At 45.3% G+C, this 16958-nt stretch overlaps 2 protein-coding genes, 2 non-coding genes and 1 pseudogene across 4 annotated transcripts; all 5 read right to left on the reverse strand.

The window, feature by feature from the left end:
- Positions 1-2946: 2946 nt before the first annotated feature.
- Positions 2947-3622, reverse strand: LOC149930957 (uncharacterized). The gene is made up of 2 exons (XM_090157988.1): positions 3311-3622; positions 2947-3026 (listed from the first exon to the last, which is right to left on the reverse strand). The coding sequence occupies exons 1-2, from the start codon at positions 3620-3622 to the stop codon at positions 3018-3020; spliced, it is 321 nt and encodes a 106-aa protein (XP_090014114.1). The 3' UTR covers positions 2947-3017.
- Positions 3623-5362: 1740 nt separating this feature from the next.
- LOC149930958 (U2 spliceosomal RNA) lies at positions 5363-5546 on the reverse strand. The gene has a single exon (XR_016476545.1). It is a non-coding gene; the product is annotated as a U2 spliceosomal RNA (small nuclear RNA).
- Positions 5547-8569: 3023 nt separating this feature from the next.
- Positions 8570-9265, reverse strand: LOC149930959 (uncharacterized). The gene has a single exon (XM_090157989.1). The coding sequence runs from the start codon at positions 9263-9265 to the stop codon at positions 8570-8572; it is 696 nt and encodes a 231-aa protein (XP_090014115.1).
- A 2865-nt stretch (positions 9266-12130) lies between these two features.
- LOC149930960 (U2 spliceosomal RNA) lies at positions 12131-12233 on the reverse strand (annotated as a pseudogene).
- A 1114-nt stretch (positions 12234-13347) lies between these two features.
- Positions 13348-13536, reverse strand: LOC149930961 (U2 spliceosomal RNA). The gene has a single exon (XR_016476543.1). It is a non-coding gene; the product is annotated as a U2 spliceosomal RNA (small nuclear RNA).
- Positions 13537-16958: the final 3422 nt, after the last annotated feature.

The following is a 16958-nucleotide window of genomic DNA, read 5'->3' on the forward strand; positions in this document are numbered from 1 at the left end:
GTGGACATTTTCGAGTGGTGCTCATATTACGGGCGTAAAGAACGTCTCTGGTTAGCAGGCTTTCGTGGATGAGCTTGAAACTTAGGTCACGGCGTGACCCTGCGATGCTGCTGGACCCGATTCTCCGTAAGATCAAAGGCCAGTTGAGCTGAGGTTTAAGACTCACGGTCCGAGGTATCGCAATCGGTTGGAGGAAAGTTCTAATATCGTCGTTAGTAATAATAAGTATGTCTTGGTTACTTTTTTACTTTTTCTTTATTTTCAGGGCTGAATCTCGGAACGGGATATAATGTTGTTGGACGTCTGCGGCGTGTGGCTGATTGAGTTTGAATGGTATATCGAGGATTGTCTTGCTGCTGGTGGACAGGTTATAAATGATACTGGCTCGGATTGCGTGATCGTCGTTAGAGATGCAGTTTATAATTTTCCTAGTTGCTGTCGTCTCTAGGTGGAGACGGAGATCTGGAAAACCAATTCCTCCAGAATCTACCGGAAGGGTCATCGTTGTCCGTTTTATAGATTCGGGCTTCCCCTGCCAGACGAAGTTAAAGACGAATTTGATCATCTCATCCAAAGTTCGTGTACTGAATGTTATCATGGGTACTGCATAGTCTAGTTTTGGCATGGCCACTTGTTTGACTAGGCGGGCTCGTGCGTTGAAGGATAACTGGCAGTTTTGCCAGGGGTCGAAGGCTGTGAAGAATTTTCGTTTAAAGTAATTTTCATTTGAAGCGTGTATACCTGTTCTACAGAAAAAAAATCCAAGTATCTTGATGGGATCTGTGGTTAGTGTGATTGGTACTGGTCTTCCGAGATAAGAGGTAGATCTTCCTAGTTGAGCGACTTTGGTTTTCTGCAGGTTGATTTTACTCCCAGAGACGGAGCAATAGACATCTACCACCGACAGGGTTGCTAAGATGGAGTCCATGTCGGCTAAAGTGGCATTAACATCATCTGCGTGAGCTAAGTATTTTATCTTTGTTGCGTTTCCAGGTGGCGTGATTCCCTTGATGACTTCGTTTGCATTGATGGCGACCAAGAGCGTCTCCATGGCTAAACAGAACAGAAGGGGCGAAAGAGGGCATCCCTGACGCACACCTTTGCCTACGGATATTTGGTCGGAAAGAGAACCATTGATAAGGAGATTACTTGTGTTATCTTGGTACAGTATTTTAACGGCTGCAATGAAATTTGGTCCGAAGCCAAACCTCTCTAGAGACTGGAAAAGAAACTGGTGATTAAGGCGGTCAAAGGCTTTGTTAAAGTCAAGCGACAGTAGTTGAGCGCTGTCGGATCTGTGGTTGATATCCGTTATAATGTCTCGTAGAAGTAGGAGATTATGCGTGGGGTTTCGACCCCGTACCCCGCAGGTTTGTTGTGGGCCAATAACACTTGCCGCCACCGACGATGCTCTACGCTCCAGGATTTTCGCCAGGATTCGTCGATCATAATCTAGTAGTGTGATAGGACGCCAAGCGTCCGTTTCATCTCGACGGTGTTCATCTTTACAGATGAGTGTGACCACCCCTTCAGTCATCGAAGTTGGTAGACTACCATTGGCGAGGGATTCATTAAAAACAGTGGTAAGTAGCGGTCCAATAGTTGACCAGTATTTTTTATAGAAAGACGCTGTTAGGCCGTCCAAGCCTGGCGCCTTCCCAGATTTCATGGAACGTAGAGCTTCCGTTGTTTCGGCCAGGGAAATTATATCCTCTAGCTGCAGTCGTTGGTCGTTGGTAAGTATTGGAAGGGCGGCGTGAAAAAAGTGTTCTGGATCGCAAACGGTTTCTCCTCGGAACAGGTCTGTATAAAATTCAGAAAAAGTTGTCATAATCTGGTCTTGATTGGTAATTATTACCCCGTTTTTTTTTAACAGCAGTGATGTCGGAACGTGCCCGGTCGGCCTTGAAACGTCTAAAAAAGTCTGCGGAAAAGGTTTCCTCCCCTGAGATCTGGTCAGCTGCTATCTTCGTCCTAGTAGTGATGTAGCGTTTCTGGTATTCACCGAGCTGTGCAGCCCGGATTTCTTCTTCGACGGTAATGGTAAGTATATCTTTATTTCCTAATTTTTTTCAATTTTTCCAGAGCCCAGCGATGGATCGCAGATTCCTTCCTGGAATTTGCCGCACGACGCTTGCCTTCTTCCTGGAACGCCATCCGAACCTTAGTTTTGAAGACGTCCCAAGATTCGCAGCTGTTAACTTCTTCAGCTAGCTGTTTTACCGTCTGTTCCATGTGATCAACATCTGGATCCTCGGGTTGTAGAAGGGTGTCGTTGAGACGCCAAATACCTCGCCCTCGTTTAATAGATGGCGTCATGGAAAACTGCAGGTGTACGAGACTGTGGTCGGAAATTCTGTAGTTGGTTCCGCCGAAAGAAACAACTTCACAAGATAGGGGTCTGATGTCGTCGCTTTCAGGTAGGTAGATGCGATCAAGACGGCTTTTAACCGCAGTCGATGTCCAAGTATACTCTTTACGTTGGGGATATAGAGTACGGTAAGTATCTATTAGTTTTAGATCGTTAATTACTTTAAAGAGTTCAGCGACGCTATTGTCTCTTATAGGCGTGCCTCCTTCCTTATCGAGAGACGGCTCCATTACGCAATTGAAGTCACCTCCCATGATGAGATGATCGTAAGGTCCTTCAATGTACTCGTACAGCTGTGTGAAGAACAGCTTCCGGTCCTTTGGAATATTAGGTGCATATAATGATATGGTGCGTAGTCGTTTTCCGTTGACAATAATGTCGACGGAAACGAGTCTGCCAGATACATCTAGCCGAATACTTTTCACATTTTCGGCAAGACGATTGTTAACCAGGACCATTGTGCCTCCCGAACGTTCCGACCCCTCGCTAAAAAAGGTTCTATACATTAAAAATTTCTGATTAAAAATTTGCCAATTATCGCGTCTCATTAAATGAGTTTCTTGAAGAAGAACGACATCAAAATCTAATGAATACATTATGGATGCGACGTAATTTTGCTTGGTAATGTCTCTTAGGCCGTTCACGTTCAAAGTAGCTATCCGAAAAATAAAAGTCATTAAAAGTTTTAAAATAAAGTCGTTTTACACTGATTGCGAGATCGAAATCCTAGTGGCGTTCGCTGGAAGGACTGCCCCGTTTCGAAGCTTTCGTGTTGGTTTCATCCATGGGACTCTCCAGGTTGCGCTTGTGAAGTAACAGTGATGGACGTCCGGAGGGAGACGTACCGTTGATAAGTTGGGTAGCATAAGTCGGAATCGGAGAGCAAGGAACGCTTCTAAATTGTTCAATATTGTTAAGTTCTGGAAAGCTTTGGCTTACTACTTGTGAATCGTTGACGTTGAATACGAAACCTGCTGCATTGTAGTCAACAGGTAAGTGGTCTGACGGCTGTTGTTGATCATTGTTGACCATAGGCATGTCGCGGCTGGCATCGACATCTTCGTGGCGGATTGGAACGACCTCATCGGATGGGTTTTTCGGCTTTTTAGCCACACGTTCGGGGCAGTCGCTGAATTTATGCCCCTTTAATTTGCAATTGAAGCAGAGGAACTGCACTCCCGGATAAAACACTCGGGCAGGGTTTCCCTGGCCAATTCTAAGGATGTTAGGAACGCAGTTCTGACTCTTCATCTTGATTTGGACACGTCTAGTCCCCGTCTTGACACCTGGAAGACCAGGCCATTCTTCATCCACAAATTTCAGGACCTCTCCGAAACTGGTGAGCGAAGCGGTGAAAGCTGCTTTATCTACCCAGACAGGGACATCACGGATGATAATCCATCTGGTAAGGCCATCTACTGGGATAAACTAGTAGTCGTCGTCGCCGATATGAACCGAGCCCATATCAATGGCCTTCTGGAACAGAGCTTCAGACTTGTACGTCACTTGGAACATATTCTTGCTCATCGGTTGAATGGCATGAATTGAGTCCGGAGAAACTTGATCGTATAGAGCTTTTGCTAGCTCTAAATACTGCACTCCATCTTTCAGAGTGATACGACAGGTCGATCTCTTAAGAGTCACCATCCTCGAGACGTGGAAGGGCCTAAAAGACCCCGCCAATCAGGAAGACGAAGAAACAGCCGAAGAGACGCCGGAGCAGCAACGGATCAGCACGGGAACAGCAATGGAACAGCACTGGCACGGCGCCGGAGTGGCACCGGATCAAAAACGGAACGGCACTGGAACAGCACAGGACCAGGTAGGTACCAGGTAAAACGTAGGTAACGTAACGTAGCTTCTCGTCTCAGACTAAGATCGCGGTATAGCTCCAGGCTTGCCTTAATACTACACTTTGATCTTAGCCAAAAGGCCGAGAAGCGATAACCGGCAAAGGGGGCTTTGGTGGTTGAAAAAGAAAAAGAGTGAGATTGAGCATTCATATATTTCATAATTATGTTTAAGCAGATTGCTCGTGGCTGGAGATGACAGCGTGTATAACCATCACGTCTGACCAAAGAAGGCAACTTCTTGATTTCAAACAAAAAGATCGACGGCCATCGAGCGTTTTCAGCCGTCAACGGTAATATCACGTGGAATACATTGGTTCTCGACCCATCAACGACGGTAAGCCGCGTCGAGTGGGGTCATTTCTTGGGAGGGAGACCACCGGGGAACACGGCGTGCCGGTGGCTGCTCTCTTCCTCTCTCCCTTTTTTTTTCCATTAACGCGGTATTTGAGTCTTTTTAATAAAATTTGTGTATTTTTAAATATTTTCTTTTACGCTGTTTCTAACTAGTTCGCCAAGGCGATAATTTATCTTCGGTTTTCTCTGGGTCTTTTTTTTAATAAGTGGCAACATGGAACCGTGCTTAATCGATAAGTAGAAAAATTAAGATCATGATCATACGGAGTTTCCTCCTGCACGCTTACCAGAACAGCTGTAGAGAAGTGTCATGAGCAATGGCACTACGAATTGACCGTGGTTTCCGCGTAGTACGCGCCCCGGCATCAGCAACACAAAAACTCGTTTTTTCCAAACCATCCCGCTTTTAACAGTCCCCTATTTCTACAGCGATAGTACCACAATCCTCGCTAGGTAACTCGATGTAAATAACTTATATGGTGTCCGTTTCGAGAACGGAGTTACCATGGTTTGAGAGGGGGTAATTTTTTTAAAGGGGAAGACGTGTTGCCAACGCGAATGTCGAAAAGCGGCCGGCTGTGAACTCCTAATCATTTCTCCTGTTAGTAACGAAAGTGACTTAAAAAAATCATACCGTTGGTAACGTACGACAATTAAGGTAAAAATTACAAAACAAATCCGTCCGAATCTTCAAAATGATCTACTAGCCAATGACGACTTTCCCTCTTATGACGTCAGGAATATATATATATATATAAATGGTGTTTGATTTTAGATTCATTGAGTGAGGTGGGCCGATCCTGGAAGAACTGCAATACCAGGCCAACCCGTGGCGGAGGTGGAGCAAGCTCCGACCTCTCCGCCGCCGTCCAAAAATAAGTTTAATATCTTGCGCCCCGATGGGACCCGTATCAGATATTAAGCTGATAAGAACAGATACTTAAATTTGTTTATTAAGAAAAACATATTTACAAATTATTTTACACGAAATCACATTATAAATTATTGAAATAATCCAAATTAAAAATTCGCGAAACGTTAATAAGCAAGAGTTGTACAAAGTCTAGTTTTAAATTGCCAAAAATTAGGTTACGTTTAAATTTCCAGGGACGTAAGTATTGAGTTACTTTTAAATTTCCAGGTACGTAGGTATTAAGTTACTTTTAGATTTCTAGGTAAGTAAGTTTTCCAATTACAATTTTAAATTCCAGGCACGTAAGTATGAAGTTACTTTTAAATTTACAGGTAAGTAAGATGTCTAATTTTAATTTTACAGTTCCAGGTACGTAAGTATTAAGTCACTTTTAAATTTCCAGGTGTTTAAGTATTAAGATACTTTTACATTTCCAGGTAAGTAAGTTTTCTAATTTAGATTTTAAATTTCTAGGGACGTAAGCATTTTAAATTTAAATTTAAAATTCTAGGAACGTGAGTATTCCAATTTTAATTTTAAATTTCTAGGTAAGTATTCTAATGGTAAGTTTTTGCTTCGAATAAATTCAAATAATTTAAGTTGCTATAGCAAGTTTTGCGTTTCAGGTAGGTTGGTTTTATACCTTTAAAATAACATTTTCGTTTTTACTAGATGATCTTAGGAACTAAACCATTATTTGGTTGTCAGGAACTTTTTTCCACTCAATATTAAAACAAAAGTTTTACATTATTATTTACCACTTGAACAAATGGTTTATCAGGATGACACCAGTATTCTTGGAATTTGTCCGGAGTCAGTCTTATTTTGTCAGCGCGAGCTCTCGCCACCAGATGGAGCCGAACGCGTTCGAGGACCACGAAAGCGGTATCTCGCTTGTTTTCGAATACAAGCCGATTTCTTGACTTCCACACTTGGAAGTTGACTTCGGCTAACAGAGCAAGTGTGACGTAAACTAAAGAGAGCGGGACTGGTAGAGGTACGAAGTAGCGCGTTGCCTCCCACGAAAGGAATTTAACGCCGAGGAAATCGCGCACGCGGTTGCGTAATAGCTTCGGATTTTCACAGTCGTATCAAAGATGGTGCAATGTCTCATTCTTCGGGCAGAAAGGACATGACCGCGTCGTGCACATGCCACGGTCGTAGAGGACGTCTCTGGCCGGAACCACGTCATGAAATACCTTGAAGGCGAAATCCCGACGCGGCCCGGTAATAGCGTTAGAGTTGAGACGGCGAAAAGCGACTTCCCACTGAACATGGGGTTGGATTTTGAGAATTCGGGCTTGACTGGTCGGTCTAATAATTTCCTTGACGCTTTTATTACTGATCTTTAGAAGATCAGCGTCTGGCTTTTCGGATAAGATCAGAGCCGCCGTTTCTTTTATGGAAACATAGAGCGGATGGACGTCGGAAGCGTGGCTCACAGACACGTCCCAGGGTACGTTGAAGATCGTTTTGGAGGTGGTGGACAAGTGGTGGGCGACGGAGGCCCGAACCGGATGGTCGCCGGCAGAGAGGCACGAAGCGTAACGCGTAAAGGCGAGACTTCGGAATTCACTCGCGATTAAGGGGACTCCGAGACCGCCTTCCTGACGAGGAAGAGTAAGTGTCGAGCGGGCAATCAACTCTTGCTTGTCTCCCCACACGAAGGAGAAAAATGCCTTTGTTGACATTTGTGATCGCGGCGTCCGAATACTCGATAAGAGGGACGGGATAAGTCAATTTTGGAAGCTATTTGTTTGATAAGCTGAATTCGCGTGCGAAAACAGAATTCGTTATTGGTCCACGAGTCGAGTGACTGGTGGAATTTGGCGACGAAATTGGCTTCGTTGGCTACAGCGACTCCTTCGGGAGTGAACAGGATTCCCAAGATTTTGACGGGTTCAGAGTGGCGACGAATTGTCGACTGAAACCGAAACGAGCGAGAGTTTCCCAGAGATACTGGTGAGACACTCGGTAGAAAGCTTTTTCGAAGTCCAACGTGAACAGGAAGCCGGAAGCGTCACGCTCCGAATAATCCCGCAAGATGTCACGAATCATTATTAGATTATATAGAGGCTGGCGGCCCCTAACCCCGCACGTCTGATTAGGGCCAATGATGGAACCGGTTACTTTTGACGATCGCGAATCTAGGATTGACGCGAACAGTTTTCTGTCCGTGTTAATGACAGTTATCGGACGCCACGCCGACGGAGAAGCTTTGTTATCGGGGTCCTTGCACAGCAGGACGACTTTGCCCTCGCGGAAGGAATCCGGAAATGGCGCGTCGTTCAATAGATCGTTGAAAAGACTGAGCAAAATGGGTTTCAGATCTGGCCACAAGAATCGATAAAATTCTGCAGGCAGACCGTCTGGTCCGGGAGACTTCCCAGATTTAAGGCGACGCAAAGCGTGATTTACGTCGTCGTCGGAAATAGGCAGTTCTAAGAAATCACGGTCTAAGTCCGATAGAAGTGGCATTTGTTCGCAATAAGTAGCGAAGAACTGTTCCGGGTTCGGAGTTTGGTCGCGACTGTAGAGATGTCGATAGAAATCGACAAAAGAGTCGTGAATTACCGTGTCATCTGTCGAAATGCCAGCGGCGGTGTTTACTTGTCGAATATCAACGCGTGGTTTCAAAGATTTCATGCGTCGGTAAAAGGAAGCCGAGAACGACTCTTCATCATCGAGAACAGTCGCGAGCGAGTGATCTTGTTTATCGCGAAACTGCCTTCGGTATTCGGCGCGGAGAAGAGACGTAATCTCCTCTTTAGCCGCGACAGTTTCGGTCGTTTCCGGTCTCACTCTTGAAACCTTCTGGAGCGCCCATCTGAGGAAAGCGATTTCCTGACGGTGTTTCGCCGCGCGTTTTTTCCCAACTTGACGGAAATAGCGCGCGCAATCTATCTTTGCAGCTTCCCACGCGAGAGCAGAATCGACTTTGGCTAGAATACGTCGTAGTTCGATTTTATGAGATTCACGGTCTTCGTCTGTCAACAAGGCGGTGTTAAGTCGCCAGACACTCGGACCGCGCAGGCGCGGTGGTGAAACACGGATGGACATAAGAACAGCGTCGTGATCCTAAATATGCCGTAACGGCAAAATATCGGCGCATTGCGTAACAACGTCCTCGCTGTTGGGCACGAAAAAGGTGTCCAGACGTGAATTGGCCCGAGTCGAATGCCAAGAGTAGACCCTGATGGTCGGATGGAGATGACGCCAGGCGTCGTGGAGGTTCCAGTCTGTTAGGACGGAAGCTAACGTAGAGGCACTGAGATCCGGAGGACCGACGGAAAGGACGTCGCGATCCAAATTTGGGTCGAGGACACAATTAAAGTCACCACCGAGTACGAGGAGGTCAAATTTACCACCGAAGAAATCCGGGAGGTTTGCGAAAAACGCGCGCCTTTGTACCGGCCGACAGGGAGCGTAGACCGATACGAGGCGGAAAAGCTGGTCTTGAATGCGAATGTTCAAACTGACGACGCGGCCTTCGTTGTCGCACCGGAAACCGGTGACAGAAGACGCGAATACGTCGCGCACCAAAATGGCCGACCCGCAACTTGAAGGCGAAGCGGCGCTCGAAAAGAAAATCTTGTAACCGGCGAAGAGCGATCGGAGCGCGTGCCAGTTATCGTTAATTGACCAATGGGTCTCTTGGAGGAAGACAAAGTCAAGACCGTGGGCGCCGACGAAAGCGGCGGTGTCCACAGTCTTGAGTCTGGTTCTCAAGCCGTTACCGTTAAAAGTACAGAAGTTTAGATTGCAAGGGGTCATTAAATTTAAAATTAAAAAAACTAATAATACTAAAGAAAGAAACATGACTAGGGGAAAAAACAAAGAGGAAACAGTACCTTAAAATCTGACTGCGTGGTCCGAACCGCTATCCGAGTAGCTACAAGATGTTGTCTTTTTACGCAGTGGATCGTTGGTGGGCGTAACGTCGTTGTCACCCTCCGAGACGGACTTGTTGCGGCGTTTCTTCGAAGGAGTTGTCGGGGAGACAGACTTCGGTGACCTGGTTGTTCTTTTCAGAGGAGTGTAGTTGCTGTATGTGGGAACTGGTGTCGAAGGTAAGTAAAAATTGGGTTTCATCGGGTTCAATAGAGCGGCCGCATAGCTGGTGTTAAGCGTTTCCGCCATGATGTCGTCGAACAGCTTGATCGCCGCGTCTTGTTTGTCTGCCTCGATGAGCGCTTGATTGACGGGCGCTTCGAAAATGGCGCCGTTTCGGGAAACCCCTTCGTCCTCGATATCGCCTCGAGACTCCGGGAGCACCTTTCGCGGCGCCGTTGCTCTCCTTGTTTTCGCGGGGCTCCTTTCTCCTCTTTTCTGGGCAGTTGGCTCTGTTGTGTCCGGCCTTTTTACAGCCGAAGCACAATTGGGTCACCCCGGAGTACGTCAAAGAGATAATTTTGGCGGTTAAAGGTCCAGATGTTAGGGACCGGCTTGACCATTTTTATCTTTACACGCCTATTGCCATTTCTTACATGCGCGAATTCAGGCTCTTTATATTTTTCAAATTCGTGGGATTTAACTTCCCCGTACTCTTTAAGGGCGGTACATACCGTTTCCGGCTGTACCCACTTTGGCACATTCTTGATGGTGATCCATCTAGTGTTGCTATCAACCTCTTGAATTTCAAAATCCTTTCCGTTTACTGACAGGCAGTTACTTTCCAGAAACTGGTCGCATGTTTCCTTCTTGACGAAGGTAACATGAAAAACACCGTTTCCGACAGGCTGGAGAGTATCCAGTGAGCGGGTCCCGGCTTGGGCGTAGATCGCCCGCGCTACATCCACGTACTGAGTGGCCTTATCGGCCACCACACGTACTGTACGCGCCTTCTCCGCTGTCGCCATAATAATGGCAAACAGCTACGACAAAAATTAAAACTCCCCCAAAGGGGTTACAAATTAGAAACACCAATACCGCCGTAATGCAAAACAATGAAACACGCGTAACTAGGCTTAGCAGCCGGCTCCGGTAGACCAGACGCGGCAGCCGCCTTGAAAAAGGCAGCAACGCGCGAGACGAGAGAGAGAATACCGCGTCGACGGAGCGATGCGGACGCACGTCTGTTAAGAACAGATACTTTTAATTGTTTATTAAAAGATTGTCGTTTTTTTTTACAGATAAACATATTGCATTTTTTTTGGTTCGCGTGGTTATTTAATTAATTTAACGCGAACATTAATCAAATTGAATTCATTTTTCGTTTTTTAGGGTTGATTTTTAAAGTCGAGGTAAGTATAAATGGTCTTTTTCACAAACAAGGTGAGTATTCATTAGTTTAACAATATATCTATATATTTTTTTCAGGGATAACGTAAAGTTAAAACCAGGTAAGTGTATACAAAAGTAAAAGAATTAACAAGAGTTTGGCACGTTTGTAAAATTAAATATGACTTTAAAAGGCGTTTTTAGTAGGTTACGTATTCGGCATACATATCTTTCTCGGGTGTGTTTTTAGTGGCGCTGGCGAAGGACTTCTTTTCCTCGCTTTGGGTCTTTCCTTTTTTGGCGGCTTTTCCTGGAGAGTTCGGCATGCGTCTTTTTGTGAATTTGTCCTGTTCCTTAGTGACGAGCGTGAGGAACATCTCTTTCCTTTTGCCGGACACTTCGTCTGTGGTCTGAAGGTAGTCTTTGAATGCTTGGAGCTGCGTTTGAGAATAGTTTTGGAGGGCTTCTAAATTGTCTGGGCTGATGTATAGGTCATCCTTTTGGTCTACGGACCTCGATTCCTGGTGGTCGCTGGTTGTTGTCTCCGGCGCTGATGCTGCGATGTCCACTGCCTGGACGTGTTCAGACCTCTCGGTCGTTTCCGGAACTTGGTCTTCTGGGATTGTTCGTGGTTCAGCTTACGCTTCTCTTTTCGCCTTTCTTACTTCGCATGAGGACACAGTGTGTCCCTCTGAGTCGCAAAAAAAAACATTTCTTTATCACTCCTTGATAGTAGACCAGCGCACGGCTACGTCCAAAATAAACAACATTTGGGATAGTTTTTTCAATTTTAATTTTTACTGATCTGTCGCCGTTTTTAAGTCCTTTCAGTTGAGGGTATTCGTCGAGACGGTGCGCTTTGATGGTGCCATATTGTCGCATGGTGGTAAGGACAGAGTCCCACTGGATCCAGCAGGGTAGGTTTTTTATGGTAACCCAGACGCCGTCATCTTCGACGCTGGTAAGTCGGCAAGGTTTATCGTTGATAACGAGGTCGTTGTAGGAGAGAGCTTGTTGAAGCAAGGCCAGGGTCGTGAAAGTTATTAAAAACTTATCTTTACCAAGAGGTTGTAAGGTGTCAAGGCAGTCAGAGCCGAGCTTTCCATGGAAGGTCCGAGCTACGTCGAGGAATCCGGCATCAGTTTCAAGGTGAGCCGTGCGTTTCTTCACCTCCATAGCCATGATGGCTATGGGAGGGTCGTCGGATGGAGGCAAGTCCCAGGAAGGAACAGCGTCAAGCAGCAGTCAGGATACGGCGTGGAGACCAGGAACAGCAGCGACAGGTAAGTGTCAGCGGAACCAGGACCAGGAACAGCAGAGGAACCGGAAACAGCGGCGGCAGCTTCAGAAGCAGGAACAGGAACAGGAACAGGAACGACAGGATACCGGCAGGTAAGTCAGCATCGCAGGAACTAGCTGTAGAGCTTGGAAACTCGCTTAACGACCTTTCGGCCAAGATTTCAGCGAAATAGCTGGGAACAGATACTACACTTTTATCTTAGCCAAAAGGCCGAGAAGCGATAACCGGCAAAGGGGGCTTTGGTGGTTGAAAAAGAATATGAGTGAGATTGAGCATTCATATATTTCATAATTATGTTTAAGCAGATTGCTCGTGGCTGGAGATGACAGCGTGTATAACCATCACGTCTGACCAAAGAAGGCAACTTCTTGATTTCAAACAAAAAGATCGACGGCCATCGAGCGTTTTCAGCCGTCAACGGTAATATCACGTGGAATACATTGGTTCTCGACCCATCAACGACGGTAAGCCGCGTCGAGTGGGGTCATTTCTTGGGAGGGAGACCTCCGGGGAGCACGGCGTGCCGGTGGCTGCTCTCTTCCTCTCTCCCTCTTTTTTCCATTAACGCGTAATTTGTGTCTTTTTAATAAAATTTGTGTATTTTTAAATATCTTCTTTTACGCTGTTTCTAACTAGTTCGCCAAGGCGATAATTTATCTTCGGTTTTCTCTGGGTCTTTTTTTTAATAAGTGGCAACATGGAACCGTGCTTAATCGATAATTAGAAAAAGTAAGATCATGATCATACGGAGTTTCCTCCTGCACGCTTACCAGAACAGCTGTAGAGAAGTGTCATGAGATATGGCACTACGAATTGACCGTGGTTGCCGCGTAGTACGCGCCCCGGCATCAGCAACACAAAAACTCGTTTTTTCCAAACCATCCCGCTTTTAACAGTCCCCTATTTCTACAGCGATAGTACCGCAATCCTCGCTAGGTAACTCGATGTAAATAACTTATATGGTGTCCGTTTCGAGAACGGAGTTACCATGGTTTGGGAGGGGGTAATTTTTTTTTTAAAGGGGAAGACGTGTTGCCAACGCGAATGTCGAAAAGCGGCCGGCTGTGAACTCCTAATCATGTCTCCTGTTAGTAACGAAAGTGACTTAAAAAAATCATACCGTTGGTAACGTACGACAATTAAGGTAAAAATTACAAAACAAATCCGTCCGAATCTTCAAAATGATCTACTAGCCAATGACGACTTTCCCTCTTATGACGTCAGGAATATATATATATATATATATATATATATATATATATATATATATATATATATATATATATATATATATATATATATATATATATATGGTGTTTGGTTTTAGATTCATTGAGCGAGGTGGGCCGATCCTGGAAGAACTGCAATACCAGGCCAACCCGTGGCGGAGGTGGAGCAAGCTCCGACCTCTCCGCCGCCGTCCAAAAATAAGTTTAATATCTTGGGCCCCGATGGGACCCGTATCAGATATTAAGCTGATAAGAACAGATACTTTTAATTGTTTATTAAAAGGTCGTCAAGAGAAATACATGTTTACATATAAAGATGTTTTACGACGTTTTGATAAAAATTTGTTCGCGTTTTAAATAAATTAAATTATCGCGAACAAATACGGATGAAATAAAAACAATTATTTACATTTTTCTTTCTGTGTTATATATCATAAGTATTAATGTTTAAAATTTCTAGAAGTGTCCAAGTTCTTAATCGATCAAGGTAAGTAAACTTTTAGTATAGATCTAAGGCATATAATTAATTTTTTTTCCCTTTTTTTCCAGGTTTTAAAAGCATTAGGAGTTGAGTAGTTAAAAAAAATTTAGTATGTTACGTATTCTGCGTATAGATTTGGATCGGGTGAGTTTTTTGTGGCGCTGGCGAATGTCTTCTCGAAGTCTTCTGTCTTGCCTTTCTTTATTGTTTTTCCTGGAGAGTTGGTCATGCGTCTTTTGGATAATTTTTCTTGTTCTTTGCAGGCGATCTTTAAAAACATCTGTTTCCTGGCTTCGGTTGTTTCGTTCGTGGTCACTTCAGTTTCGAGGTTTTCTTTGAATGTTTGGAGTTGCGTTTGTGTATAATTGCGGATGGTTTCTAAAGCTTTCGGGTTGACATATAAGTCGTCTTTGTATTTTTTAGACCGAGATTCCTGGTTGTCGCTGGGTGGTGCTGCTGCTTCTGCTAGTGGATCATCCTCCTTAGCAGAAGTATTGTTAAGTGACTCCTGGACGCGCTCGGGCTGTTCCTTTGGAGACTCTTTCTGACCTTCCTCCATGGGTTGATTCCGCTCTTCTTGCTTAGCTCGTTTTGCTTCACAAGTCGAGGAGTTGTGGCCTTCTTGATCGCAAAAAAAGCATTTTTTTACGACCCCTGTGTAGTAGACTAATGACCTGCTTCGGCCAAAAAAGAGAACATTAGGGATGGTTTTAGACATGATTATTTTTACAGAGCGGTCGCCGTTTTTTAGTCCTTTTAGTTCGGGGTATTCGTCTAGTCTGTGAGCTTTGATGCTTCCGTAGTGTCTTAGAGTTGTTAGTATGGCGTCCCATTGGATCCAGGAGGGCAGGTTCTTGATGGTTAACCAGACACCGTCGTCGTCGATGCTGGTTATCGTGCAGGGTTTTCCATTTATAAGTACCTCCCCATAGGAGACAGCTTGCTGGAGGAAGGCCAGAGTGGTAAAGGTGAGTAGGTAGCAATTTTTACCAACAGGTTGAAGAGTCTCCAAACACTGTGGTCCAAGTTTTCCGTAGAAGGACCGAGCGACGTCCAGGAATCCGGCGTCGACTTCAAGCCGGGCAGTCCGTTTTTTTACCTCTGCAGCCATTAAGGCTGTGGAGAGGTCGTCGGTTGAAGGTAAGTCCCAAGAAGGAACGGCGTCAAAAGCTATTGGCAGGAATCAGCCAAGTCAGGATGCGGCGTAGTGACCAGGAACAGCAGCGACAGGTAAGTGTCAGCAGGACCAGGACCAGGAACAGCAGCGGAATCAGGAACAGCAGAGGAACCGGGAACAGCAGCGGCAGCTTCAGAAGCAGGAACAGGAACGTCAGGATACCGGCAGGTAAGTCAGCATCGCAGGAACTAGCTGTATAGCTGGAAAACTCGCTTGACGGCCTTTCGGCCAAGATTTCAGCGAAATAGCTGGGAACAGATACTGAATTTGTTTATTAAAAATCAAATTTGGTACAGTACCCTTGTCGTTTTTTCCTGCTTGTTAAATTAAATTAAGTTAGAGCAGGTCATATTTTTCTTTTGCAAAAGTTTTAAAACATATTAGTTAGTGATAACATTAAAAGTTTAAAATTTTAATTTTTCACTGAAGATTTTCCTTTTTTCGCCGTTTTTTTAGGAGAGGTGCTGTGTCTGCGTTTGGAATAGCTTTGAAGAAGGTCTGTAACCCGGAACTGGAGGTCGTCGATGGAACAATCAAGGGTTCTGATTCCTGAGGGAGGTTCTCTGTCGAGGCGGTTGTAGAAGATTTGTAGTTCGGCGTGCGTCAGTTTGTTAAGGTTTGGTTTGTCCCCCGGCTTCCAGGTATTTGGATCCCACCTGGGCCCGGTGGCTGAAGTGGTCTCGTCGTTGCTGCGGTCGGATTCGGATTGTTCAGGTTCGTTGCTTGTTGTTTCGGGTTTATTTTCAGGTTTATCGGGCTTTGGTGTTGTTTTCAGGGCATCGGAGTATTGGCTGGTTTCGACTGGAGGTGCTGCGTTCTTTTTGGAAGGTTCTGGTGACATCAGGGTCCAGCTCTCTTGAGAGCTTTTGGAGTCGTCGGATGCGGTAAGTATGGGTAAGTTGCTTGATTGATTTTCTTGATTTTCTTCTAGGTTATTGGCTCGAGTGGTGGCGTTGGTAAGTGCGGGTGTTGAAGTTCTCGTGGTTTCAGGATCCTCTGGTAATACGGGTTTTTCAGTTTCTTTTTTCTCGGCTATCTGGTCTTTCTTTTTTTCACAGTCAGAGGCAACGTGCCCCTCCTGCTCGCAAAAGAAGCATTTTTTGGCAACCCCGGTATAATATACCAGGGCCCTGCTACGGCCAAAATAAAGTACGTTAGGAACGGTTTGTTTCATTTTCAATTTTACCACACGATCTCCGTTCTTTATCCCCTTTAATTCTTTATATTCGTCGTGGCGATGAGCTTTGATGTCTCCGTATTGCCGCAGGGTTGTCAGAATGGAATCCCATTGGATCCATGATGGAAGCTGTTTGATGGTCAGCCAGACGCCGTCATCCTCGACGCTGGTGACTTTACAGGTCTTGTTGTTGATGGTTAATTCTCCGTAGGAGACTGCTTGTTGCAGGAAGGCCAGGGTTGTAAAGGTAAGTAAAAAGGATTCTTTACCAACAGGTTGGAGCGTTTCGATTGAATTTGGTCCGATTTTTCGGAGGAAGGTCTGGGCGACTTCAAGGAAGCCGGCGTCGACGTCTAGACGGGCAGTTCTCTTTTTCACCTCTGCAGCCATGATGGCTTTAGAGGGGTCGTCAGGTGAAGGCAAGTCCCAGGAAGGAACAGCGTCGAATGGTATTGGCAGGAATCAGCCAAGTCAGGATACAGGCGTAGCGACCCGGAACAGCAGCGACGGGTAAGTAGCAGCGGCACCAGGATCAGGAACGGCAGCAGAACCAGGATCAGCAACGGAACCAGGAACAGCGGCGGCAGCTTCGGAAGCAGGAATAGGAACAGGAACAGGCACGTCAGGATACCGGCAGGTAAGTCAGCATCGCAGGAACAGGCTGAGAAGCGTAAACGTCGCTTAACGGCCTTTCGGCCAAAATTTCAGCGAAATAGCTGGAAACAGATACTGAATTTGTTTATTAAAAAATCAAATTTGGTACAGTACCCTTGTCATATATTCCTGTTTTTTAAGTTAGTTTAAATTAAAACAGGTCAATAATTAGTCACAAAAAATAAAAGGTAGAAAACTAATAATTTCACAAAATTAAAACCGAGGTTTA

This window comes from Leiobunum rupestre, chromosome 9 (genome assembly GCF_980474605.1).
Source record: "Leiobunum rupestre chromosome 9, qqLeiRupe1.1.hap1, whole genome shotgun sequence".
Lineage (NCBI taxonomy): Eukaryota > Metazoa > Arthropoda > Arachnida > Opiliones > Sclerosomatidae > Leiobunum > Leiobunum rupestre.

Excerpts from the sequence above, each read along its gene's own strand:
- LOC149930959 (XM_090157989.1), bottom strand. The coding sequence starts at position 9,265 with ATGACCCCTTGCAATCTAAACTTCTGTACTTTTAACGGTAACGGCTTG.
- LOC149930957 (XM_090157988.1), bottom strand. The coding sequence starts at position 3,622 with ATGAAGAGTCAGAACTGCGTTCCTAACATCCTTAGAATTGGCCAGGGA.